This window comes from Balaenoptera borealis, assembly GCF_965194805.1.
Source record: "Balaenoptera borealis genome assembly, chromosome: 11".
In the NCBI taxonomy this organism is placed as follows: Eukaryota; Metazoa; Chordata; class Mammalia; order Artiodactyla; family Balaenopteridae; genus Balaenoptera; species Balaenoptera borealis.
In genome coordinates, this window is record NC_138868.1 from 8,610,279 (window position 1) to 8,637,748 (window position 27,470).

Below are 27,470 nucleotides of genomic sequence, written 5' to 3' on the forward strand. Positions count from 1 at the left end.
GCAGCAACGAAGACCCAACGCAGCCAAAAAAAAAGATTTAATTTTATTTATTTTTTTGGCTGCGTTGGGTCTTCGTTGCTGCGTGCGGGTTTTCTCTAGTTGCGGCGAGCGGGGGCTACTCTTCGTTGCGGTGCATGGGCTTCTCATTATGGTGGCTTCTCATCACGGAGCACAGGCTCTAGGCGCGCAGGCTTCAGTAGTTGTGGCACATGGGCTCAATAGTTGTGGCTCGCTGGCTTAGTTGCTCTACAGCATGTGGGATCTTCCTGGACCAGGGATCGAACCTGTGTCCCCTGCGTTGGCAGGCTGATTCTTATCCACTGCGCCACCAGGGAAGTCCCTCCCCTGCCTTTTTGCTGACATTACTTCTGCTGAGAAATTGCTGTTATCCTTATCATTGTTCTTGTGTGTCTAACGTGTCTTTTTGTCTAGTTGCTTTTATCGGGTTTTTGTAGTCTGACTGGAGGGAACAGGTGCTGTTCTTGGCCCTCTGTGAGCGTTAGGTAGTGTTCCCTCTAACCCTTTTGAATGGCTCTTTCTCCAGCCTCAGGTAATTTACTTATTCACATGGGCTGGTCAGGACTCAGCTGAACACTTGATGGGTATCCTCTGTAGATCCCTGGTGTTCTTTGTCTCTGTAGCTCTCTTCTCAGGTGCTCTGCCTAAGAACTCCTGTTTCCTTGGTCTTCCTGACTCTCAGCTGTATTTCCTGACTCAGAATCTGGTGGCTCTGCCTGGGTTCCCCCTCCCTGTGCCTTGGCCAGTTAGCTGGGTCAACTGTAAAGCTCACCTCATCTGTTTCCTTTCTTTCAAGGATCATTATCCTTTGTTACCCGATGTCCAATGTCTTGAAACTGTTGTTTCATATATTTCGTCTGTTATGTTTGGTTTTAGGTGGGAGGGTAGATCCAGTCTGTTATTCCATTTTGACTGGAAATGGAAGTTGAATCTTCATTTTAGAGATACTGTAAAATGACCCAGTGAGTTAAGGGCCTGCCGTGGGTAACATAGCGACTCTTAGAGACGGCACCACAACAAGGCCCTATGACCTTCATTTCAGTTCTTGTTTTCTGTATCATGTTCTGTTTCTACATTTCTGGTAATGTGTGGTAGGCATTTTTTTTTAAAATTTTTATTGCAGTATAGTTGCTTTACAATGTTGTGTTAGTTTCTGCTGTATAGTAAAGTGAATCAGTTATACATACATATGTCCACTCTTTTTTAGATTTCCTTTGCATTTAGGTCACCACAGATAGAGTTTCCTGTGCTAAACAATAGGTTCTTACTAGTTATCTGTTTTATACATAGTAGTGTATATACGTCAATCCCAATCTCCCAATTCGTCCCACCCCCCGGTAGATGCTTTCTTAATTTGTTTTTAGGAATAAATAATTATTGTTGACTATGTGATCCCTTTGTACAGAACTGGTGGGCCTCATTTTAATTTTGGGGGAATGTGGTGTATTAATTCTCCTTAAGAGTTTAGGAAATCTCTACAGTGTTAGTAGTAAGCAGGCTTTGCTTTTAGTTATCTGACATTTATAGTGCCCTCATTTTTTTATCTTGTTGAATTGACTCCTCTATAGAGCTCCATGTTTATTGACATCATTTTGGTTTCCTGCCCTTTAAAAAAATTTAATAGACTTTATTTTTAGAGTAATTTTAGGTTTATAGGAATATTGATCAGGAAGTGCAGAGTTCCCCCTTCCAGTTTCTCCCTATTATTTACATCTTTTGTCAGTGTGATACATTTGTTATAATTAATGAACCAGTATTGATAGGTTGTCATTAACTAAAGCCCATGGTTTACATTAAGGTTCACTCTTTGTGTTGCACGTTCTGTGGGTTTTGATAAACGTATAATGATATGTAGCTACGATTACTGTATCAACAGAGAAAGTGCACTGCCCTAAAAATCCTCTGTGCTCCACCTGTTTGTTCCTCCTCCCCTCCCTGAAATCCTGGTAACCACTGGATTGTTTTACTGTCCCCATAGTTTCGTCTTTTCCAGAACGTCATATAGTTGGAATCATATAGTATATAGCCTTTTCTGATTGGTTTCTTTCACTTAGCAATGTACATATTTTTTTTTTTAATTTTATTTATTTATTTATTTATTTTTGGCTGTGTTGGGTCTTCATTTCTGTGCGAGGGCTTTCTCTAGTTGTGGCAAGTGGGGGCCACTCTTCAGCGCGGTGCGAGGGCCTCTCACTATCGCGGCCTCTCTTGTTGCAGAGCACAGGCTCCAGACGCACAGGCTCAGTAATTGTGGCTCACGGGCCCAGTTGCTCCGCGGCATGTGGGATCTTCCCAGACCGGGGCTCGAACCCGTGTCCCCTGCATTGGCAGGCAGACTCTCAACCACTGCGCCACCAGGGAAGCCCAGCAATGTACATATTTTTATGGTTCCTCACATCTGTTTGTATTGATAGCTCATTTCTTATTTCTGAATAGTATTCCACTATATGGATGACCACAGTTTATCCACTCACCTACTGAATGACATCTTGTTTGCTTCCAAGTTTTGGTAATTATGAGTAGAGCTTCTGTAAATGTTCATGGGCAGGTTATTGTGTGGACATAAGTTTCAACTCATTTGGGTAAATACCAAGAAGTGCAACTGTTGGATTGTATGGTAAGATTATGCTTAGTTTTGTAAGAAACTGCCAAACTGTCTTCCAAACTAGTTGTGTCATTTTGCATGCTCTCCAGCAATGAGTGAGAGGTCCTGATGTTTCATATTCTCGTTAGCATTTGGTATTGTCAATTTTCTGGTGTGTAGGGATACCTTGTTGTGTTTCTAATGTGTTTTAAAAAAAATTACGTTCAGACATCTAGCAGGATCAGGAGTGCTTTAAAAAAAATCAATATTCCTATACCAGAAACTAACACAGCATTGTAAATTAACTATACTTCAATTTAAAAAAATTAATATTGGATAAACGCTATACTGATAAGCAGTTCTTTAGAAGTTAGCCAAATAAAAGTTTAGCAAGATTGTCTTATTTTATACTTGGTGAGGTTTTAGCTTAGAGCTTGTCTAAATAGAAAGCCACCTACAAGTGGAATTACTGGGTCTGAGAATGCCCATTTCCTCTTTTTCTAGCTATTGCCAAATTGTTCTTGAAGGTAGTTATGGTATTTTACTATTCCACTACATGATATGAGAATACTATTTCCCCGAAATATGCAGCACTTTAAGTATGCTTATGACTCCCACTCCTCAAAGAGCTTCTCTTTAGTATGTCTTCTTTTTCCCTCTGTTTGGCCTCAGTTTTCTCATTAGCAGATGCCATGATGTTCTCTTTTCATTGAGGTATAATTCACATACTATAAAATTCAACCTTTAAAATATATAATTCAGCAGTTTTTAGTACACTCACAAGGCTGTGCAGGTATCACCATCTAATTCCAGAACATTTTCATCACCCCCAGAAGAAACTCAGTCACTCCCCATTTCCCTCTTCTCCCAGCCCATGGCCACTATCGATCTACTTTCCTCCTCCATGTTGGCTGTTTCCTACAGATGGAGTCACATAACATATGGGTCGTTTGTGTAGCCTCTCGTACCCAGCCCGGTGCCCTCAAGGCCCATCCATGATGTAACACTAGTAATGACTAATGATGTTGAGAATCTTTTCACATAACCATTTGTGTATTTTCTTGGGAAAAATGTCTGTTCAAATCAAATCCATTTTTTAATTGGGTTGTCTTTTTGTTGTTGAATTCTTTACACATTCTGGATACTAGACTGTCATCGGGTATGTGATTTGCAATTATTTGAAGTCCAGTTTGTGTATTTTTTTTTGGTTTATTGTGCTTTAGGTGTCATATATTAGAAACCATTGCCTAATCTGAGGTCATGAAGATTTATACCTATGCTTTCTTCTATGAGTTTTGTGGGTTTTGCTCTAATATTTCGGTCTTGATCTGTTTTAGTTAATTTTTGTATATGATGTGAGGTAGGGATCCAAAACCATTCTTTCACATGTGGAAATCCACTTGTTCCAGCCATGATTAGTCTTTTTTTTTTAAACCTTCAGTTTTATTTTTGTTTTTAATTAATTTATTTATTATTTATTTATTTTTGGCCGTATTGGGTCTTTGTTGCTGCGTGCGGGCTTTCTCTAGTTGCGGTGAGCGGGGGCTACTCTTCATTGCAGTGCGCGGGCTTCTCTTGTTGAGGAGCATGGGCTCTAGGCACGCAGGCTTCAGTAGTTGTGGCTCGCGGGCTCTAGAGCACAGGCTCAGTAGTTGTGGCCCACAGGCTTAGTTGCTCCGCGACATGTGGGATCTTCCTGGACCAGAGCTCAAACCCGTGTCCCCTGCATTGGCAGGCAGATTTTTTTTTTTTTTTTTTTAAATTTTATTTATTTATTTATTTATTTATTCATGGCTGTGTTGGGTCTTCGTTTCTGTGTGAGGGCTTTCTCTAGTTGCGGCGAGCGGGGGCCACTCTTCATTGCGGTGCGCGGGCCTCTCACTATCGTGGCCTCTCTTGTTGCGGAGCACAGGCTCCAGACGCGCAGGCTCAGTAGTTGTGGCTCACGGGCCCAGTTGCTCCACGGCATGTGGGATCCTCCCAGACCAGGGCTCGAACCCGTGTCCCCTGCATTGGCAGGCAGACTCTCAACCACTGCGCCACCAGAGAAGCCCCGGCAGGCAGATTCTTAACCACTGCGCCACCAGGGAAGTCCCCATGATTAGTCTTGATTGGTCGTTTAGTTTGACAGTATCCTCTTCACAAAACCGCTAAAGTATGGGTAGATGAAGTCTTTTATCATTAGGTTTCAGTGTATTCAGGCTAGAAACTTCATTTCATTTGAATTGATCTTTTTTTTCTGAATAGTGCTTTCTTTTGGTTGAATTTATATCATATGTATTCAATCACAGTAGTGTGTTGGGTATATGAAAATCCATAAAGATATGTTATTAATGGGCCGTGATATATAAACTATATAAAATGATTTATTATCATTTCTAAGAATAAAAATACTTTTCTAAGTAATAAAAATGTCATTTCTAAGAATAAAAATTTTGATTTGTATTTGTTATCATAAATCTTACGTAAAAATGTTTTTGACTATGGCATTTCTCTTCTTGTATTCAATAGAGCTTCATAGAAAGCTTCCCTTCTGGCCTTTGCAATAATTTCGGTATTGGTAAAGAACTAGGCACTTGCTGATGAATTTACTTATTTTTCTGAACATGTTAAACCCTGTCCTCTTTTGGAACCAGTTATGCATGAGTTTGAAAAGTTTTATTTTTAAATTATATGATTGAAAATTATAGCAAGTTGTATAAGGATTATAAGGTACTATATCTTATTTAACATTTTGCATACATCTAACTTTTAAGGTGGGAACGTTCATTAAGGCTTCATGAAACCAAATTACATAGAGTGAATGATAGCCTAGTTTCTCCTGCTTTCATTTGGCATCTGTGGTGTGGTCTCTCTTTCATAAAGATTGAAATAAATGTTCATTTTATTTTATCAAACAACCAGAAAACTCTAGAAATTTGAGAGAAGAATGCAGCCTTGCAGGTAAATGCCAAAAATATCCCACACCATATGTTTTATTTATTTATTTTTGGATTATGCCTAAGTTTAAACTAAGTCAGTTAGTTAATTGACTTAGCCAGTCCAAATGACTGGCTTCGAAAGTGAGCTAATTGACTTCAACATTTGGCTGTTTTGATTGTTAGGGTGATTTTCCCCTCTTTTCATATTGCTTTGTATACCTCTATTTTGTATCATATCACCGGGTGAGAGCAGATAATCTTCTCCAGCAAAGTTCTCTGTTCAAAAATAGAAGGCAGCTGATTACTTCCATTTATTGAAAAAAATTCACGTATTAAGTGGACCTGCGCAGTTCAAACCCCTGTTGTTCAAGGGTCAACTGTAATTGTACTTTTCTGATAGAACCTACGAGCAGGTGCTTAAGCCTCATTTAAATATTACCTGTACTTTTCAATTTCTCCTTGCATGCCTTCCCTTCTCACTTTTACATATTTTGTTTGTGTTTCCTTTTTTTCATAGGTTGCAGTTGTTCTGATGGATACCCAGGGGGCATTTGACAGCCAGTCCACTGTGAAAGATTGTGCTACCATCTTTGCTCTAAGTACCATGACTAGTTCTGTTCAGGTAAGGCCATTTGACTAGGAAAAAAGTTTGTAGAAGAAATAAGATGAAGAGAATACATCTAGTTTCAGTTATTGTTCTGTTATCAGCATTCCTATGGTGATATGTAAATGTTCTTTTTAGACTACAGATATAAGTTAAGTTCTTACAAGCTTAAGAAGGAGCCTAAACTATTTTTCCATTTTGGTCATAAATATATGTAGTATATTCCAAGAAAAGTCTGAAAAGTGAAAATCGAAATTATATCATTTACATCATAGATGTAATGTAGATTTGGTAAAAATTGAAGAAAACTATATTTTAAAGTGTAAAGGAAAGATTATGTGATTTCAACATTATATGCATAGTTTTCCAAAAGACAGATGTTATTACTGTTTAAACAGACCTCATATTCTTATATGCAGATCTTTAATTGTACAAAGCTTCTGTTCAGTCCTTTAGGCTTATTTGGGATTCATTTGAAGTAAGCTAGAGTAGAATAAATCTGGACTTTTGTTTTCTAGATTTATAATTTGTCCCAGAACATTCAGGAAGATGATCTTCAACAGCTACAGGTATATATTTCTCATAAAAATGTTGTTAATATATCATTTAAAAGTTTTAAGACTAAGATAAGTTTTACAACTGAGTAGTTTCAGCCAAAGATTGAAACTTGGAGGAAGGCTTGGGGTTCATGGTAATCCTGCCCTCTGTATCTGTGGCTGGAGTGGTCAGGGAAGGCCTTAGTGAGTTGAGCTGGGAACCAGAAGAAAGTGGGTGGGTCAGTCCTGCAGATATGTTGGGGGGAGGGGTATGGGGAGTGGTGCAGGGGAGGGGACAGCAGGAAGAAAGACCCTGAGGTGGAGTGTGCTTGGCGGGATCCAGGAACAGCAAGGAGGCCAGTGGGTGGGGTTGGAGGGTGAGACAGGAGAAGGCCAAGTGATGAAGTCAGAGAGGCATTCAGCTTCCAGTGATGCCCTGCCTTTGTAAGGACTTGGGCTTTTCCTCTGGGTGAGATGGAAACCATGTTTTGATCAGAGGAGTGATATTATTTGACATATTATGAAAGGATCACCCTGGCTGTTGTGTTTAGAATAGATTTTTAGAGGCACAAGTGCGCATTCAGTGAGACTGGTTATGGAGCTATTGCAATAATTCAGGCGAGGTTAAATAAATACATATTTATAAAATGCATAGGATCATGTGCCTGGAAAACAGTATGTGCTTAATAACTGCTAGCCATTATTTATACCTATCACTGCTACTGTTATTAGTCATTGTCTCCTCTTCTCTATAGTAGCAGTTCTTTTTTTTGGGCTGCTTTGGGTCTTTGTTGCTGCGCGCGGGCTTTCTCTAGTTGCGGCGAGTGGGGGCTACTCTTCGTTGCAGTGCGCGGGCTTCTCATTGCGGTGGCTTCTCTTGTTGCAGAGCACGGGCTCTAGGCGTGCGGGCTTCAGTAGTTGTGGCACACGGGCTCAGTAGTTGTGGTGCACGGGCTCAGTTGCTCCACGGCATGTGGGATCTTCCCAGACCAGGGATTGAACCCGTGTCCCCTGCGTTGGCAGGCAGATTCTTAACCACTCTGCCACCAGGGAAGTCCCAATGGTAGCAGTTCTATTACATTTTTCTTGTAAAATCCTCTTCATTGATTATTCCAGAGTTGGATGCAATTTGGCATGCTTCTCTAATTCTACTCCTCCCACCGGCATTCAAGAAACATATCAATACCAGAGAGGGGGTGTCTTTTATTATAGAAATTACCTTGAATTAGTTCTAATTTCTATTTCTTTTAAAAAAAAAAAGGAAATAATTCCTAAATTTTGGTTCTTAATGTTACTATTAGCAGTTACCTGTACTTCATAATTGGTGGTTCTATACCAATGCCATCGTTCAGTGGTTGAGAGCTGTTGCTCCATAGTACATATCCTTCAAAACTTGAGTTTGACACCTTTTCACCTGAAACTTACTCCTTTCTAAGCTCCTTTTTTTGGAGTGCCTAATTTGTGTGAGGCTGTGGACCAAGTGCTGTAGATACCATAGTATGTGAGGTAGACATGATTCTTTATGGATTTTGTAGTCCAGTCAGTGAGAGGGTACCTAAATGACTAGGCATGGGTGATGTATTGGGACTACTGTCACAGAGTACCACGACCTGGGTGGCTTAAAACAGTAGAACTGTATCATCTCACAGTTGTGGAAGCTAGAAGTCGAAAATGAAGTGGTTGACAGGGCCACAGTCTCTGTGAGCCTGTGGGGAGAATCCTTTCTTGCCTCTTCCTGGCTTCTAGTGGTTTTTTGGCAATCTTTGGCATTCCTTGGCTTGCAGCTGTAACACTTCAGTTTCTGCCTCTGTCTTCATGTGGCTGTCTTCCCCCTGTGTCTGTGTGTCTTTGTCTTCCCGTTGCATTCTGTTCCCTGTGTTTCTGTTATGTCTTCTTATAAGGACACTAGTCATATTGGATTAAGTCTTACCCTAATGACCTTATTTTAACTTGAATAATCTGAGAAGACCCTTCATCCAATAAGGTCACATTTCACAGGTACCAGGGATTAGGACTTCAACCTATTTTTTTGGGGGGTGGGCACAACTCCATAACAGGTGATAAGGATTATGATGCAGTTACGTAATTCTCCTTTGATACTATTCTCAAGAGCTCCACCATCCTCTGGTTCCTCAAACCCAAGATGTGTTTAAACATGTCTTTCCCATAATCATTTCAAAACTAAACATTCCTGATTCTGTTAATTATGTCCTACTGTAGGGGAGGAAAAAATCTTTACTCATCGTAGGTTCTTGGCTGAAGCAGGGATTGAATGGAAGTGCCTGCTTTGATGAAGAGGACTGGGACAGGTGTCAAAGTGCTTGATGAATGATAGGGAATGACCACATGGTTTGCAGAGGGATGGCAATAAAGAATGGGGAAAGAGGTTATTCTACAGAATGGCGCAAATCCTAAAGGAGTAGGGCTTTTTACCAGAAGATGGAGGATGATGGTTGAGAAGTGATAAAGGGGAGCAGGGAAGTCACCAACCCCACCTTTTGATCTGGAGACACATGGGATGTGAGAGAATAACAGCTGCTACTTCAGATATTTATGGGGAAAATTGTGCCCTCAGGTTTTGTTAAAGCAGGGAGGTAGAAGAAATTCTCAGAGAAGGAGCTGGAAATTTAGGAGAGTGTTCATTGTGGCTCTGAAGTTGCAGGAGAAACAGTGGAATTGTCTGAGGGTGGGGGAGAGGGGACCGGAGAATTAAGTGGCTGATCGTGCCAGTGCCTTCGACTGTGAAGCTGGAGAGGGGATGTGACTAGGGTTAAGGCACTGTTCAGTGAGAACAGGAATGGTGGGTCGGATGGATTTTACGCCTATGAAGGGTGACCACTGGGCCTAATGGCCAGAGGCCTTGTCTCATTGGACAAGGCTGATTGATGGTAGATCTAGAAGTTGAATAAATATAAATTTTATGAAAGAGACAGTAGTTTTCTTGTGTACCTGGAAATTCACAAGAATCAACTGGTGAACTGTTAGAACTAAAAAAAAAAATTCGGTACCAATCACAAAGTACAAATACAAAAATCTGTAGGCTTTCCTATCTACCAACATTAACCAGTTTAAAAATGTAATGGAAAACATTTGCTGCAGCAAAATATTAACAACTTGGAATAAATTTAAGGAGACCTGTATGAAGCACTTCAGTGTTGTATGAGGCATATAAAAGATTTAACCACACGCAGGAATACACTTTGTTTCTTCTGTAAATATCTATATTTCATATGTATCTTCTATATGTGGAGCTAACACGTTTATTGCTTACTCTGTACCAGACACTGCTGTGTATTTTATAAATGTTACCTCATATGAGACTGAGTATTATAAAGTTGTTACTTCTTTCCCATTAAACAGAATCATAAAGGTATTCTTTTGGGAACTTGACAGAATTGTTCTGAGATTCATTTGGAAAGTTAAATTGTGAAACCGCCAAGAATGTTACAAGGGGTGGGGGGAATAAGAGAAAACTGACTTAGGACATCTTATAAGGCTATAATTACTGCAACAGGGCACTGGTTCAGGGAAAAATAGATTAATGTGATATATACTTATGATACAGTACATTTTCATATATTTCATTCTACTTAAGAATATATAATACATAAAGGATGGATCAGTCAGTAAATGATGTTAGGATAGTTGCCTATGTATTTAGATACAATAGAAATTAGATGCCTACCTTGTGCTATATATGAAAATAAATTCCAGGTGATTAAATATTTTGATGTAAAAAAAAAAAACCATAAATAACTGGAGAAAATAGGCCAATATGCAATATCGAGGGAGAAATTTTTTTTTTTAATAAATTTATTTATTTTTTGCTGCATTGGGTCTTCATTGCTGCACGCGGGCTTTCTCTAGTTGCGGTGAGCAGGGACTATTCCGTGCGGTGCATGGGCTTCTCATTGCCGTGGCTTCTCTTGCTGCGGAGCACGGGCTCTAGGCACACGAGCTTCAGTAGTTGTGACTCGCAGGCTCTAGAGCGCAGGCTCAGTAATTGGGGCGCATGAGCTTAGTTGCTCCGCGGCATGTGGGATCTTCCTGGACCAGGGCTCGAACCCGTGTCCCCTGCATTGGCAGGCGGATTCTTAACCACTGCACCACCAGGGAAGCCCTGAGGGAGAAATTTTTAAAAAAATATTTATTTGCTTATTTATTTGGCTGCATCGGGTCTTAATTGTGGCACGTGGGATCTTTTGTTGTGGCACACGGGCCCTCTAGTTGTGGTGCGAGGGACTCCAGGGCGCGTGGGCTCTGTGTTTTGTGGCACGTGGAGTCTCTAGTTTAGGCATGTGGGCTTAGTTGCCCCACGGCATGTGGGATCTTAGTTCCCTGACCAGGGATTGAACCCACATTCCCTGCAGTGGAAGGCAGATTCTTAACCACTGGAGCACCAGGGAAGTCCCGAGGGAGAATTTTTTAAGCAAGATGTCAAAGGAAGAAGACAAAAGAAAAAAAGTGGCTAGATTTGATTCCATGTAAATTACAAAAACAGGGTTCTGAACAGGAGTTTGTTACCTATTAAGTGCTGAGGGAGAGAGATGCCCAGGTATCAGAGGTCCCAGCCTGGGGGATTGGGAAAGGTTTCCTGGTGGAGATACTCCCTTCACTCTGTGCCTTCTTCATAGAGCCTAGAATTAAGCTCTCTAAATGGGTAAGATGATATCTATCATTGTAATACTTTTTCTCTTTTTAAAAGTTAATAATGTATAATATTACTTATGAAATTAGAAATATTATCCTTTCAAAAAATTGGGCACTTTGGATAAGGCTGAAGTCCCCCTCTCCCCCTTCCCAGAGGTAACCACTATGCCGATCAGTTTTGAATATATCCTTTCTATTCTTTTCCTGCGTTTCTGTAAACAGGTATGTATCCCTATAGGAAATATATGACATGTGACAACAAGCCCTTATCCAAACGCTTTGAGGCTACAGGTGTTTTGGAGTTCAAATTTTTTTGGATTTAAAATTAAAAAAATTTTTTAAAATTTACTTATTTTGCTGCACTGGGTCTTCGTTGTGGCACTTGGGATCTTGGTTGTGGCGTGCGGTATCTTTAGTTGCAGCATGCGTGATCTTTAGTTGCAGCATGTGGGATCTTTTAGTTGTGGCATGTGGGCTCTTAGTTGCGGCATGCAGGATCTGGTTCCCTGACCAGGGATCGAATCCGGCCCCCCTGCACTGGGAGCACGGAGTCTTAACCGCAGGACCACCAGGGAAGTCTCGTTTTTGCAGTTTAGATAGATTAAATGGTGCATATATTATAGCATGATGTCTAGGATAGGAATGGGCATTTGGTTAATACCTTCTAATTAAACACATTAATATTTCTGCAGTGAAATGTGTGACTAATTATATGAAATAGGATAAATAAAACCTATTTAAAGCCTTACATCAGTTTAAGGCAGACTTTCCTCCAAATGAGTTTGCTGCTTAACTTGGGGTTTTAGAGCTTTTTGGATTTCAGAATTACAGATAGGAAATCATAGTTGTATATAGTTTTATAGTGTGTGTTTGTCTTTTTTTATATATAGTATTTTAATTTACCAGGTACTTTTTTTTTAAAATAAATTTATTTATTTTATTTATTTATTTTTGGCTGCATTGGGTCTTCGTTGCTGTGTGTGGGCTTTCTCTAGTTGTGGCGAGCGGGGGTTACTCTTCATTGCGGTGCATGGGCTTCTCATTGTAGTGGCTTCTCTTGTTGCAGAGCACGGGATCTAGGTGCACGGGCTTCAGTAGTTGTGGCGCATGGGCTCAGTAGTTGTGGCTCACAGGCTCTAGAGTGCAGGCTCAGTAGTTGTGGCACACGGGCTTAGTTGCTCCGCGGCATGTGGAATCTTCCCGGACCAGGGATCGAACCCGTGTCCCCTTCATTGGCAGGTGGATTCTTAACTACTGCGCTGCCAGGGAAACCTGTACTTTTTTAAAAAAACATTTATTTTTAACATGGTGATCTGTATTCATAGTTTAAAAGTCAGTAGTCTTGCAGTGTTCATAATGAGCATCCTTTCTACGTCCCATTCCCTTTCTCCAGAGGCAGCCACTTGTACTCCTTTTGGCTGTGTCTTCTGCTATTTGTGTCTACAGTTTTAAAGAACGTGCTTATATTGTTCCTTCTGGATTTAAAAAACTTAAGTATTATTTCTTATATAAAATTAGGATTTCTCTCTCTTTACAACTCCTACCCCTCGCTCAGTCTCCTTCCTCTCATCTTCCCAGTAGTTAACGTTGCAATTTTTGGTTAAAAAAGTATTTGTGGGCTTCCCTGGTGGCGCAGTGGTTAAGAATCCGCCTGCCAATGCAGGGGACACGGGTTCAAGCCCTGGTCTGGGAAGATCCCACATGCCATGGAACAACTAAGCCTGTGCGCCACAGCTACTGAGCCTGTGCTCTAAGAGAGCCCACGAGCCACACTACTGAGCCCACATGCCACATCACTGAAGCCCCCGTGCTCTAGAGCCCGTGCTCCGCAGCAAGAGAAGCCACCAGAACGAGAAGCCCGCGCACTGCAAAGACCCAACACAGCCAAAAATAATAAATTAATAAAAATAAATAAATTAAAAAAAAAAGTATTTGTATTTGCCTTATTATATGGATATATGTATATGTTCTTCATAACTGAGGTGTCTTATATCACTCTTTTCATTAGTTTAGTGTTCTGTGCTTATCAGTAATGTGTCTGCAAAGGAGAGACTCAAAAAATGTCTCAGTCTGATCTTAATACTTTAGGTTCTGTTTTATTTTTCCTTGGGGAGGCATGACTTCTTGGCCTGTGTTTTCTTCCTTTAGTCTGGAGTGCTTCTTTTAGACCTGGGGCATAGCCGTCATCCTAGTAATTTATTTATGTATTTATTTATTTATTACAATTATTTGTTTATTTGTTTATTTATTTATTTGGGCTGCGCCAGGTCTTAGTTGTGGTACGCGGGATCTTTGTTGCGGCATGTGGACTTCTTAGTTGCGGCATGCAGAACCTTAGTTGCAGCTTGTGGACTTCTTAGTAGCGTAATGTGAACTCTTAGTTGTTGCCCGCATGTGGGATCTAGTTCCCCGACCAGGGATTGAACATGGGTCCCCTGCATTGGGAGCATGGAGTCTTACCCACTGGACCACCAGGGAAGTCCCTATTTTCTTTTTTTTAATAAAAAATTATTTTTATTATTTTTGTGTGTGTGTGATAAAAACTTTTAAAACTCTTAGCAACTTTCAAGTATACAGTACAGTATTATTAACTACAGTTGACCCTTGAACAACATGGAGGGTTAATCTGCATATAACTTGGCATATTACCCTTAAGTTTCATCCATGTTGCCACAGATGACAAGGTTTCCTTCTTTTTAAAGACTGAAAAAAATTCCCTTGTGGTATATATAACCCACTATGTATATATATATAATATACATAACATTCTTCTTATCTGTTCTTCCATTGACAGACACTTAGATTGTTAGATTGTTTCTGTATTTTAGCTATTGTGAATAATGCTGCTATGAACATGGGAGTGCTGATATCTCTTTGAAATAATGGTTTTGTTTCCTTTGGATATATACCAAGAAGTTGGATTGCTGGATCATATGGTAGTTCTATTTTTAATTTCTTGAGGAACCTCCATAATGTTTTCTGTAGTGGCTGCACTAATTTACATTCCCACCAAGAGTGGACAAGGGCTCCCTTTTCTCCACATCCTCTCCAACACTTGTCTTTTTTTTTTTAAATTTATTTATTTATTTTTGGCTGTGTTGGGTCTTCGTTTCTGTGCGAGGGCTTTCTCTAGTTGTGGCAAGCGGGGGCCAGTCTTCATCGCGGTGCGCGGGCCTTCTCACTATCGCGGCCTATCTTGTTGCAGAGCACAGGCTCCAGATGCGCAGGCTCAGCAGTTGTGGCTCACGGGCCTAGTTGCTCCGCGGCATGTGGGATCCTCCCAGACCAGGGCTCGAACCCATGTCCCCTGCATTGGCAGGCAGATTCTCAACCACTGTGCTACCAGGGAAGCCCAACACTTGTCTTTTTGATAATAGCCATTCTGACCGGTGTGAAGTGATAGCTCATTGTGGGTTTGATTTGCATTTCCCTGATGATTAATTATGTTGAGCACCTTTTCATGTGTCTCTTGGCTACATGTATGTCTTCTTTGGGAAAAGGTCTATTCATATCCTCTGCCTGTTTTTTAATTAGATTTTTTTTTTTTTTGGCTGTTGTGTTACATAAGTTCTTTATATATTTTGAATATTAACCTCTTATCTGACATATGATTTGGGAATGGGAAATATTTTCTCCCATTTGGTACATTGCCTTTTCATTTTGTTGATGGTTTCTTTTGCTGTGCAGAAGCTATTTAGTTCGATGTAGTTCACTTGTTTATTTTTGCTTTTGTTGCCTTTGCTTTTGGTGTCAAATCCAAAGATCATTGCCAATACCTATGTCAAGGAGCTTACCACCTATGTTTTCTTCTAGGAGTTTTATGGTCTCAGGTTTTACATTCAAGTCTTTGATCCATTTTGAGTGAATTTTTGTGTATGGTGTAATATAGTAGTCTAGTTACATTCTTTTGCATGTAACTGTCCAGTTTTCTCAACACCATTTATTGAAGAGACTCTCCTTTCCCCATTGTGTATTCTTGTCCCCCTTTTCCAAAATTAATTGACCATATATATGAGGGTTTATTTCCGGGCTCTCTGTTCTGTTCCATTGATCTGTGTGTCTGTTTTTATATCAGTACCGTACTGTTTTGATTACTATAGTTTTGTAATATAGTTTGAAATCAGGGCCGGGCAATTTCTTTTCAATTCCTTTCTCAGTTGGATCCCATTTAATCTTTTGTTTATTCTGTCCATCATTGTATGCATTCTCCAGTAACTTCCTGAGAAAGGCTGCATAGGAGATAACATTTTTGAGGTCTAATAAGTCTGAGCATGTGTTAATTTTATCCTGGAATTATAGGAAATAATTTTGTTTTAGAATTGAAGGCATCGTTTCATTACTTTACAGCTTCCAGTGTCTCAGCTGAAGTCCCACATCATCTGATTCCTTTGTATGTGACCTTTTTGTTTCTCTCTGAAGCTTTTAAGATATTCTGTTTCTTGGCATGAATTTTCATGGTTATGTACCTTAGTGTGGGCTTTTTCTTCATTCTTGGTACACTTATGTCCTCAGAAAAATAAGATGTTGCAACTGTTACAACCAAGAAATAACAGGATGCTGGTATAAAGCAACCTTCAGAAAACCAGAGGGCTTCCCTGGTGGCGCAGTGGTTGAGAATCTGCCTGCCAATGCAGGGGACACGGGTACGAGCCCTGGTCTGGGAAGATCCCACATGCCACGGAGCAACTAGGCCCGTGAGCCACAACTACTGAGCCTGCACGTCTAGAGCCTGTGCTCTGCAACAAGAGAGGCCACGATAGTGAGAGGCCCACACACTGTGATGAAGAGTGGCCCCCGCTTGCCGCAACTAGAGAAAGCCCTTGCACAGAAACGAAGACCCAACACAGCCAAAAATATAAATAAATAAATTAATTAATTAAAAAAAACAAACCAGAAAGAGCTCCTGGAAATTACAACTATGACAGCAAAAATGGAAAATTCAGTACAGGAGGAGTTAGAAGGTAAATTGGAGAAAATTTTCCTAACAGGTTGACTAAAAAGACAGAGAGTAGAAATCAGTAGCAGGGGGGCAGTGGAGCATCAAGAGAAGAGAAGAGGAGAGGAGAGAGATAGAGGGGGGAGGAGAGAGAAGGGAAAGGGGTGGAAGAGAGGAGAGGGAGGGGTGGAGGAGAGGGAAAATGGAGGGCACCGAAAAATAGGAAAATTTGAGGATCAATTCAGGAGAGGTTTAACATGTTGGTAATCGATATTAGTAAAACAGAACACAGAAAATGGAGGGAAAGAAATTATAAAAGGATTAAGATGATGTTCTAGAATTGAAAGACATGAGTTTTTTGTCTTCCCTGCTATAAGCTTTTCTCAAAGGTGTGGTGGTCCCTGGTCATCTGTATTTAAGAGTGAGCCACTAAAATACCAACTGGGAGCTTTTGGTAAGAGAGTGGGCCTTTTGTACTGGTTTGGATCACCAGTGCGATCATTGGGCAAGATTATTTAGTTATTTTGTTGCAGCCCCTAAATGTCAGTATTTGCAGACTATTATTCTTGGGTTGTCAGTTTCTCCAGAGACATCTTTAAACTCCTGCCTGGGTAGGTAAAGCTTGCTGTGGCTCCAGCAGGGTGAGAGGCCCAAGGAGTCTCACTGTGGCACATGTAGACTTGACTTAAGTACCTGTTTCCAGTAAGGTAGGGGACTTACTCCCATCTTCAGCTGAGTTTGGTTTCAAAGTCTAAATTCTTTTTGGTTCACTTCCCATCTTCTGTGGGGGCAGGAAGGGGATTGAAACAGGGGGAGGGAGCAGGATCTGGGAGTGTCGGTGATCTCTCCAAAGACTTCCAGCCATTTCCTTAGCTGTCAGCCCAGCTCCCTCACGCCCTCCTTCAGGGTGACTGGTGCTTCTAATTTCTGAGCCTTTCAGGGATTCTGCTGAGAGACTCTGCTTGTTCCTTTCTGGCCCCTGCCTCACAGATTTCTTAGCAGGGCGGAGAAAGCCAAAACCCGAGACAGTTCTCATTTGTTTTCCTTCCAGCGTGTTTGTGACAACTCCTCTTTTTCATATCATTTCTGATCCTCTCTGTCCTGTGAGTTTACAAATTTTTTTTTTTGAGTTTACAATTTTTTTTTTTTTAAAGATTACCGCTTTATATCTTTTTTTTTTTTAATTTATTTATTTATTTACTTATGGCTGTGTTGGGTCTTCGTTTCTGTGTGAGGGCTTTCTCTAGTTGTGGCAGGCGGGGGCCACTCTTCATCGCAGTGCGCGGGCCTCTCACTATCGTGGCCTCTCTTGTTGCGGAGCACAGGCTCCAGACACGCAGGCTCAGTAATTGTGGCTCACGGGCCCAGTTGCTCCGCGGCATGTGGGATCTTCCCAGACCAGGGCTCGAACCCGTGTCCCCTGCATTGGCAGGCAGACTCTCAACCACTGCGCCACCAGGGAAGCCCCGAGTTTACAATTTTTAAACTTCGTTTTGCTTTACTTTTTAGTGAGGCTTCATGAAGAAATAGAGGTAAATGTATGTGTAAACCCTGACTTTAAAGAATTCATTCATTGGGTCACTTGAATGGCATGCATCCTACAGGCCCAGTACATGCTACTGTTGCTGCTGGAGGTCCCGTAGTGCACAGAACAGACAAACGTCCTTGCCCTCACGAAGTTTAAATGCTAGTAGTGAAGACAGACACTAATCAAGATAAATAAAGGTATATTATGTTAGGTAGTGAGACAGGTGAAGGAGAAAAATTTCACAAGGGCATGGGGTAGGAAATATTATGTGGAAAACTGTAATCTTTTTAGGTAGATGGCCATGGGAGGCTTCATTGAGAAGGAGTCGTTGGAGTAAAGACCTGAAGAGGTGAGGGAGCTGATTGTGCAGATGTTTGGGGGAAGAACAGTGCAGGCAGAAGGAGGAGTGAAAACAAAGGCCCTAAGGCAGCAGTGTGCCCTGCAGGTTAGAGGAACATCAAGGAGGGCCAGTGTGGCTGGATCACACTGTAGGGACTGGCTTTTATCCTGAATGAGGTTGGAGGGTTTTGAGCAGAGGTATGATGTGGTCTGACTAACCTTGTGTATGACAGAGCCACCGTGGCTGCTGTAGTGAGAAGAGTCTGTGGGGGGCAAGGGCTGACGCGGGAGAAGCTATTGCAATATTGTAAGCCACATGGAAGTTGTGAGTGGTTGGATTTTGGGTTTGCTAATGAATTGGGATAAGAAATGTGTGAGAGAGGAATAGTCAAGATTATTTTAAGGTTCATGACTCCTGCGGGCTTTTGAAACTGTAGAATTTTGGTCTCATATAAGTACTGTTCAGTCTGTTAAATGAATTATTTGCTATAGAATAGCCATAGAAATACTTTATGTAATATTGCCTTACAAACCATAACTCTTCTTTTTTAAAGCTCTTCACAGAATATGGTCGTCTGGCGATGGATGAAATTTTCCAAAAACCCTTCCAGGTAGAATATTAACTATAAATTTAAGTCATATCTTTGTTTTAGTTCAGAGATGAGCAAACTACAATCCACAGGCCAGATCTGGCCAGCTGCCTGCTTTCATATGACCTGTGAGTTAGGAATGTTCTTTTTTACATTTTTAAATGGTTGAAAAAAATCGAAAGAGGAATAATATTTCATGACATGTGTAAATTATTTGAAATTTAAATGTCAGTGTCCACAGTGAAAGTTTTATTGGAACACAGCTACACTCATTTGTATTGTCCATGGCTGCTTCTTGCTACAGCAGCCTGAAATATTTACTCTGTGGCCCTTTACGGAAAGTTTGCTGACCTCTGCTTTAGCTAATTGTTTTATGAAGGTAAGAATGCATAGTAACCTCAGTAAGATTAGAGGATCTCTAAGTATTATTGTTTTAGTTTTCTTTTCCTTTCTGATGTTAGAAGTAGATATCATTTTATGAGTAGCTAGTGCCATATGTTTTTCTTGTGCTCCACCACATTCCTCATACTTGTGTTTCGAGCAGAGCCCCGAATTTAACATTTTCTCATCAGTCTCTTCCTATTAACCCATGAGAACAAAAATATCAGGTGGGATATTGACCTCACATATGGTTTATACATGTTCTGCTAGTGTTTATAAGGTTTCTAAGACATTACAGAGTTGATAAATCCTTTAGCACATTTTCTTGCCCCCTTTGAAGAAGCTGGCATTATGCAAAGAAGTATTTGAATGGTTATTTTGAAAATACATTTATGCAGTATTATAATACATTCTGCTGTCTTTCTAAATAGACACTGATGTTTCTGGTTCGAGACTGGAGTTTCCCTTATGAATACAACTATGGACTACAGGGAGGAATGTCGTTTTTGGAAAAGCGTCTACAGGTAAATAGAAATATAATCTTCTGAGGAATTACCTAAAGTGGTGATAACTTTCTCATTTGCCTTTAGCTATTGTATTTAAAGCACATCATGGAAAATTACCCTGTGTGTTGAACACTCCGGAATATTAGCACACAATAATATTATTCATGGTAAGATTAGAGAACCCATGTATATAACTCACAGGGATTGGAGAGCAGAGCCCCGTGCAAAGGCCCAAGCTTTGATTGCAATTTCCGTTTCACATTTTACACGTGGGTCCATATGTGCCTTTTGTTTCTGGTGTGGATACAAACAGGCTTCAAAACGCAGAAGTCGGGATTCCCTGGTGGCGCAGTGGTTGAGAATTGCCTGCCAGTGCAGGGGACACAGGTTCGATCCCTGGTCCGGGAGGATCCCGCATGCCACGGAGCAGCTAAGCCCGTGCACCACAACTACTGAGCCTGCGCTTAGAGCCTACGAGCCACAACTAGTGAGCCCACGTGCCACAACTACTGAAGCTCGCGTGCCTAGAGCCCATGCTCTGCAACAAGAGAAGCCCGGGAACTGCAACGAAGAGTAACCCCCACTCGCCGCAACCAGAGAAAAAGCTCGCGCTCAGCAACGAAGACCCAACGCAGCCAGAAACAATAAATAAATAAAATAAAAATAATAAAATAAATAAATTTATTAAAAAAACAAAAACAAAAAAAACACAGGAGGCCTCTGTCAATCACTGCTAATTGGTTAGACCCTGCTTCATGCCCACAAACCTTCCCTTATTCTTCCTAAGTCTTGTGCAATACTCTTTTTTAAGAAACTCTTTGGTTGCTGTTCTTTGATAGCTCTAGGAGCCAACCCATGGTTAATCGATTTTATGCATTTATTGCTTCTTAGGGTTCTGAGTTTTCTCACTGGATAACACCTAGGCCACTACGATCCATTAGAATTGGGAAGTTTTTCCTTTGTCATATACTAGTGGTTGCTGGTGAGGAAAATCAAATGGTCTTTTGTAAATTGTCGGCCTTTATTGGCAGGTGAAAGAACATCAACATGAAGAAATTCAGAATGTCCGAAATCACATTCACTCATGTTTCTCCAGTGTCACCTGTTTTCTGCTACCGCATCCAGGGCTCCAGGTCGCCACAAGCCCTGACTTTGATGGCAAAGTGAAAGGTGTGTTTCAAATGATGTTATTTTATACATGTGATTTTATGTTGGGGATTAAATAGTGACCAGAAAATATCAATTGTGAATAGTAAATGCTAAGAGAAATAGTATGTTCTCTTAGAAAGAACAGTATTTAGAATCTAGTTCAGTTTTTGCTCCTGCCTTACTGTGACCATAGTTTCTCCATCTGAAATGGTTGTGGTAATACCCATTAATGATCTTTCTAAGAGAGATGTTATGATTACTGGTTTACAAGAGATAAAAGTGCTAAAAAAGGGAAAACTTATCATTAGCTCATTTTTATGATGTAAAATTAAATTCTCAAAGGTAGCATGATGCACGGCATGGCTATTGTTTTCGTCTTATTTGTGATTATAGCAAAACTTGATGCTGGGTCATGAGTTAATATCAGGAAGTGCTGACTAGATGGTAGCTTAGAGAAATCAGAGGTGGGACACTTGGGTTCCATTACCTTATTTTTGTTCCTTTTTCACTGAGACCTTGAGTCATTTAATGGCTAGTCCTCAGTTTACACATGTGTTAAACTAAGTGCTTTTGTTTATAAACTTATCTGAGCTTCTTAGGTTCCGAGTAAAGTAGAAATAATAATAGCTGCCGTTTTTAGAGGCCAGCTGTGTTCCCAACTGTCAGTCTCTCCAGGCTGCTATGACAAAATACCATTGACTGGGTATTTTATAAGCAACAGAAATTCATTTCTCACAGTTCTGGAGGCTGGAAATCCAAGATCCGAGTGCCAGCATGGTTGGGTGAGGGTTCTCTTTCTGGTCTCAAGAGTTCTGATTGTAGGATCTCTTTCATAGGAGCACTAATCCCATTCTTGAGGGCTTCACCTTCGTGACCTAATCACCTCCCAAAGCCCCCACCTACTAATACCATCACCTTTAGGGGTTAGGATTTCAACCATATGTGTTTTAGGGGCACACAGACATTCAGACAATAGCACCAGCACTGTGCTCGTTACTTTTATACTTTATGTTCCCAGTAATTCCATGGAGTTGGTATTTCCTTTATCTTAAAAATGAAGAAGCTGGCTTAGGAAAGTTAAGCAACTTGCTCAAAGTACTCAGCTAGTAAGTAGTGGGGCAGAGATTCACATCCCCGTCCCTCTTGCCTCAAAGCCTTACTGTGCTAAACTAGAAGTTCTGTTACATTGGGGAAGTCATTTAGAGGATATATACTGTTTAGTTAGTAGGAGAACTTGCCTTTTGAAGTGGGAATTTTTCATAGCCTCATATTAAACGTAAAATGCATCTTTTTCAGTTTATTTGGTTCAGTTGATTCAAGAAAGTTAATATGCTTGTCCAACCTAAGATTTACATTCCACCTGGTCTTAATATTGCAAAAGAAACCGAGTTTGAGAGACTTACCTTTACCTTCTATTTGTCACCTGTGTGATATTTTTATGTGTTTGGCAGCTTTCTTGAGCAGGAAACTTCCACAGCCTATTGGTTGGCAATTCAGAAATCCAAGGTTGGGGCCTGGCTTTGGAGAGAAATCTGCTTAGGCAACACTTTGTGAGTTAGGTAGGAGAGAAAGTTGAGTGTGTAGGTGATGTGTTCTTTTAGGGTTATAACGTTCCATTATTAGACATACTTTTACCAAACCTAAGCTCTGGTTTGTTCATCACTGGTAGGGAAGATGTCCAGTGGAATTCTTTTTTTTTTTTTAAGTACTTGATTTTCATTTGAATTAAAAAAAAAAATTCATTCATTCATTCATGCTGCACCAGGTCTTAGTTGCAGCATGCGAACTCTGGTTGTGGCATGCATGCGAGATCTAGTTCCCCAACCAGGGATCGAACCTGGGTCTCCTGCATTGGGAGTGCAGAGTCTTACCCACTGGGCCACCAGGGAAGGCCCCCAGTGGAATTCTTAACTGAGGATGTTTAGGAGAGGGTGGGTTAGAATGACTCTTCATGCCTTTCCTCTTGTCTTAGGGTGGTCTCAGGTTATCGGGCATAAACATGCAGAATGACATTCCTCTGTATTATTAAACATTTAAATATTTCAGAACATTCTTTTTTTTTCTTTTTTTTAAAAATTTATTTATTTTTGGCTGTGTTGGGTCTTCGTTGCTGTGCGTGGGCTTTCTCTAGTTGCGGGGAGCGCGGGCTACTCTTTGTTGCGGTGCACGGGCTTCTCATTGTGGTGGCTTCTCTTGTTGCAGAGCACGGGCTCTAGGCACGCAGGCTTCAGTAGTTGTGGCACGCAGGCTCAGTAGTTGTGGCTCACAGGCTCTAGAGTGCAGGCTCAGTAGTTGTGGCACATGGGTTTACTTGCTCCGCGGCATGTGGGATCTTCCCGGACCAGGGATTGAACTCGTGTCCCCTGCGTTGGCATGCAGATTCTCAACCACTGAGCCACCAGGGAAGCCCCCAGAACATTCTGTTTTGAAATTCATTTTTGTCATGGTATTCCAGGAAATAGGAAGAGCTTTTTAAAGTTCTGTAACCCTGACTTTTGAAATTTTGTATTGCAATACAATATGTAATGCATATTGTAATACAATATGCATATTGTATTAGTTTCTTAGGAGTGCTGTAACAAAGCGCCACAAACGGGGTGGCTTAAGAAAAGAAATTCATTCCCTAACAGCTCAGGAGACCAGAATTCCGAAAATAAGGTGTTGGCAGGGTAGATTCCTTCTGGAGGCTCTGAGGGAGAATCTGTCCTGTGTTTCTCTTGGTGGTTTCTGGCAATCCTTGGCATTCCTTGGCTTTTAGTTTCAGCATTCTGATCTCTGTCTCTGTGGTCACATGGCCACCTTCTCTCTGTGTTCTCTCTTCTTACAAGGACACTGCTCTTTGAATTTAGGTCCCACCCATATCCAGTATGATCTCAACTAATTACATCTGTAAAGACTCTATTTTTAAATAAGGTCCCATTCTGAGATTCCAGTGGACATGCATTTTAGGCGGGGGACACTGCTCAACCCCATGCACATATTTACAGATATGAAGGGTTTATCACTAAATATTAAGTGTGCTAAGTTTCATATTTTATTTATAAAATAAGGAATAAATTCTATATAAGCAAACTTTAGTCTCATAATTATGTACTATTTGCTTCCCCAATGCATGATTGAACTATAAAACACATTTATAGGGTTAAAAATTTTCCTTTGCTACATGAAAAGGCAAGTCCCAAAGGAAGAAATACAAATGGTTAAGACATATTCATGAAAATATGTGTTGCATAACAGTAATCAAGAAAGTACAAGTGTATTGGTACACAGTCTTTATGTGACAGTATCAACATTTTAAATGTTCACGTCTTTTGATCCACTATTTCACTTTTAGGAGATTACCCTAAGGGACTGTCCATATGTAAGTAGATAAAAATATGTGGACAAGAATGATACTACTGTGGCATTATTATTATAATAGTGAATAATTGGAAACAACCCAAATATGTATTTTTGAGGAATTGGTTAAATTATGGTACATCACACAAAGGAATGAAAAGAAGTCATTTAAAAGATAAGATAGATAAATGGATCTATTTGTATTTACATAGAAAGATATTCATGATATGTTATTAAATGTAAAAAGATTGCAGAGTAGCATATATTGTAAGATCCTAAAAATATGTACATATAAGGATGTTTTTAAAAGGAAAGATTTGAAAAATAAAAATTTCCTTTTTTATTTCACTTTAAAAGTATGTTAATATTAGTTTGCCCTGGGACTTCCCTGGCGGTACAGTGGTTCAGAATCTGCCTTCCAATGCAGGGGATGCGGGTTCGATCCCTGGTCGGGGAACTAAGGTCCCACATGCTGCAGGGCAACTAAGCCCGAGTGCCACAACTACTGAGCCTGCGCGCCACAACCAGGGAGCCCATGCGCTGCAGTGAAAGATCCCGTATGCTGCAGCGAAGATCCTGTGTGCTGCAACTAAGACCCGAGCAGCCAAATAAATAGTAAATAAATTAAAAAAAAAAAAAAACACCTTAGGAAAAAAAATATTAGTTTGCCCTTGTGTGTCTATTTAGGGAACTATAGTCATTAGGAGGATTGTTCATGAAGAATTCTTCTTAGCTCTGCAAACATGTATGTACTTTTTAGCTTTGGAGTTGGGTAGTTTGTAATTTTAGGGAACCTTTTAAACAAGATATTGAAGGGTTTTGAGTGAAGAGTAAATTTAGGATGCTATATTGCAAATAGTAGGTGACTTGTGAATATTTGGCAAGTGCTTGATTGAGAACCACATAAACTTCATTGTGGGGGGGATCTTTAAGTAGAGCTGATACATTTCTCAGAGTTAGAAAAATACCTAGACATTTCAATATATTTTCTCAAGTATATTCTTGTACAATGACTTGGTTGAGGTTCTGCAGCCCCACCCCATATAACCTGGGCAAGACACCATTAGCCTGAGAATGTTTACGGTTAATCCAGAAGAGGATCTTCATGTAGTTTCTGTAGGACATTTAAATTTATTAAGAACTACATTCTGAAGCTATTTTCTGCAAATGTTCCCCTAAGTACTTTAGGGATTGTTTTAGTGGTTTTATTTTATTTTTTTTAAAAAAGAATAACCATTTATTCAGAGGTGAACACCTGCCAGACAGTTTTGGTATAATCAGTGCTAAGCTGCTGTTCCTACAATAGTTAGCTAGGAGATGAGCTCATTTTTGAGACTCCTTTTCATCCGACACAGGATGACTGTCTTCACCATAAAGAAAACTGTCTTCCTTTTTACTAGGGCAGAGAGACCTAATACAGTAACTACTGAATTGTTTAGAAATTAAACAGAAGAGATTGTAGGGAGCAGTCTTCTTGGATGCCATGAGATACTGAGATTGTCTCAGTCGTGAGAGGGTTCTTGTCTGTTCTGAGTCTAAAACTCATATTTTGGTACAGCCTTCATAGAAACATTAATAGCTGAGGGTCTATGAAATCTGGGTAAAAACATGGATAATACAGTCTGTGGTGTCTAGATCCTGCTGCGTCTTTTGTGAAATAATTGCTGAAGCTCTCATTCTTTCAGTGTGATGAACGTTGAAACCATAAAAAAAATTTTTTTTCTGAATAGGTAATGCACTCACATGTTTAAAATCCCAGAAAAGATTAAGAAGTAAGTATTTAGTAAAAAGTCTCTCTTCCATTTTTGTAGGCTTCCAGAGTTTCTTTTAGTATATGCAAAGCAAATATAAATATACACGGGATAGCATTTTATGTACCCTATGTGTTTTTCACTCCAAGGTTATAAAGAATTTGTCCCACTTTTTTTTTCTTGAAATTTTGCGGTTCCATTTTTCACATTATAATTTATGATCCAGTTTGGATCCAGCTTATTTTCTGAATGGGCACCTATTTGTCTCAACACTATTTGTTGAATAGTCCAACTTTCCCCCACTGGTTGAAATGTCACCTTTATCAAATGTTAAGGCTACTAATCAATGTGTAATATAGGGATCAATCCCTTTTTAAAGTTGATATAGGCCATATTTTGGCGCCATCCTGAAAAGACTATAGAATTAAGAGTATTTAGATGGAGATTGGTACCCATTTACTTAGGTAGGACATTGAAAAACTTAAAAAAATTTTTGATGTCAAGAGATCTTATGATTGATTAGTTATTTAAGATGGGGTGGAAATCAGTGATTAGAAGTATATGTTACTATTTAGAGAAAAATCTCATGTAGATTTCAATTTAGGAGCCATAAATAAATTCTAATTATAAAATTTAAAGCATGGGGGAAAAGTAAATTTTATTAGACCTCTGGAATTGGGGAAGGACTCATTAAAATTAGAAAGAATAAAAGAAATTATCAAGGAAAAAAGTGCTGTAGTTTTGAATACATAATAATTAATCTTATGCATATTTACAAAAAGGCAAACAAACTGGAGAAAATATTTTAGTTATCATGGTACACATAAGGATAACATATTTATTTACTTGCTGAAGAGTGACTGTATTCTAAGATAAGGCCCTAATAAATAGTTCACTGAAAAGGAAATCAGCTGATGAACAAATATGGGAGAAAGTTTGGCCTAACTAGTAATAAAAGAAATAAAAGCAAATTAAAATAATGACCTACCATTAAATTTTTAAATATGCTATTAGATATCCAAAAGAAAGCATAAGTATTACATGTAAGAAAGGATACACGTAATGTATATATGTAAGGTATGAAACATCACTTAATGAACATCATCAACCCACTACCCAACTTACTATCTAGAACTAGAATTGGCAAACTTTTTCTGTAATGGACTAAATAGTAAATATTTTAGACTTTGTGGGCCTTACAACTACTCAGCTCTGCTGTTGTAGCAAGAAAGCAGCCATAGACAGTTGTATTAATGAATGTACACGGTTGTATTCCAATAAAACTTTCTTTACAAATATAGTTAGCAGGTCGTATTTGGCCCAAGGGCTGTAGCTTTCCAGAACTACAGAACATTACAAGTACTATTTTCTATACCTGTATGCTTCTTCCCATCTCCCTGCCTCTCCACAGAAATAACCACTATTGTAAATTTTGCTTTTTCTGTCCTTGAATTAAAAAAAAGTTATTACTTGTGTTTGGTTCACTTAACAGTCTATTGCTAAGTTTCTTTAATTTTGAACTTTATAAAAATATAATATGTGACCAACTTGAATTTTTACTGAGCATTTTATTTTTAAGGTTATCTGTATTATTGCATGTAGTTGTATTTCATTCAGTTTCATTGTAGTATAATAGTG

General features: G+C 39.8%; 1 protein-coding gene across 3 annotated transcripts in view; it reads left to right on the forward strand.

Annotated features, from left to right (window-relative positions):
* The window catches only part of ATL3 (atlastin GTPase 3), a 56,659-nt gene that overhangs the window by 14,517 nt on the left and 14,672 nt on the right, over positions 1-27,470 (forward strand). For all 3 annotated transcript variants that reach the window (XM_082344127.1, XM_082344128.1, XM_082344129.1), the window contains exons 4-8: positions 6,041-6,145; positions 6,646-6,696; positions 18,671-18,727; positions 19,519-19,611; positions 20,625-20,763. In XM_082344127.1, the coding sequence (XP_082200253.1) occupies positions 6,041-6,145; positions 6,646-6,696; positions 18,671-18,727; positions 19,519-19,611; positions 20,625-20,763 (445 nt within the window). The remainder of the gene's footprint in view (positions 1-6,040; positions 6,146-6,645; positions 6,697-18,670; positions 18,728-19,518; positions 19,612-20,624; positions 20,764-27,470) is intronic.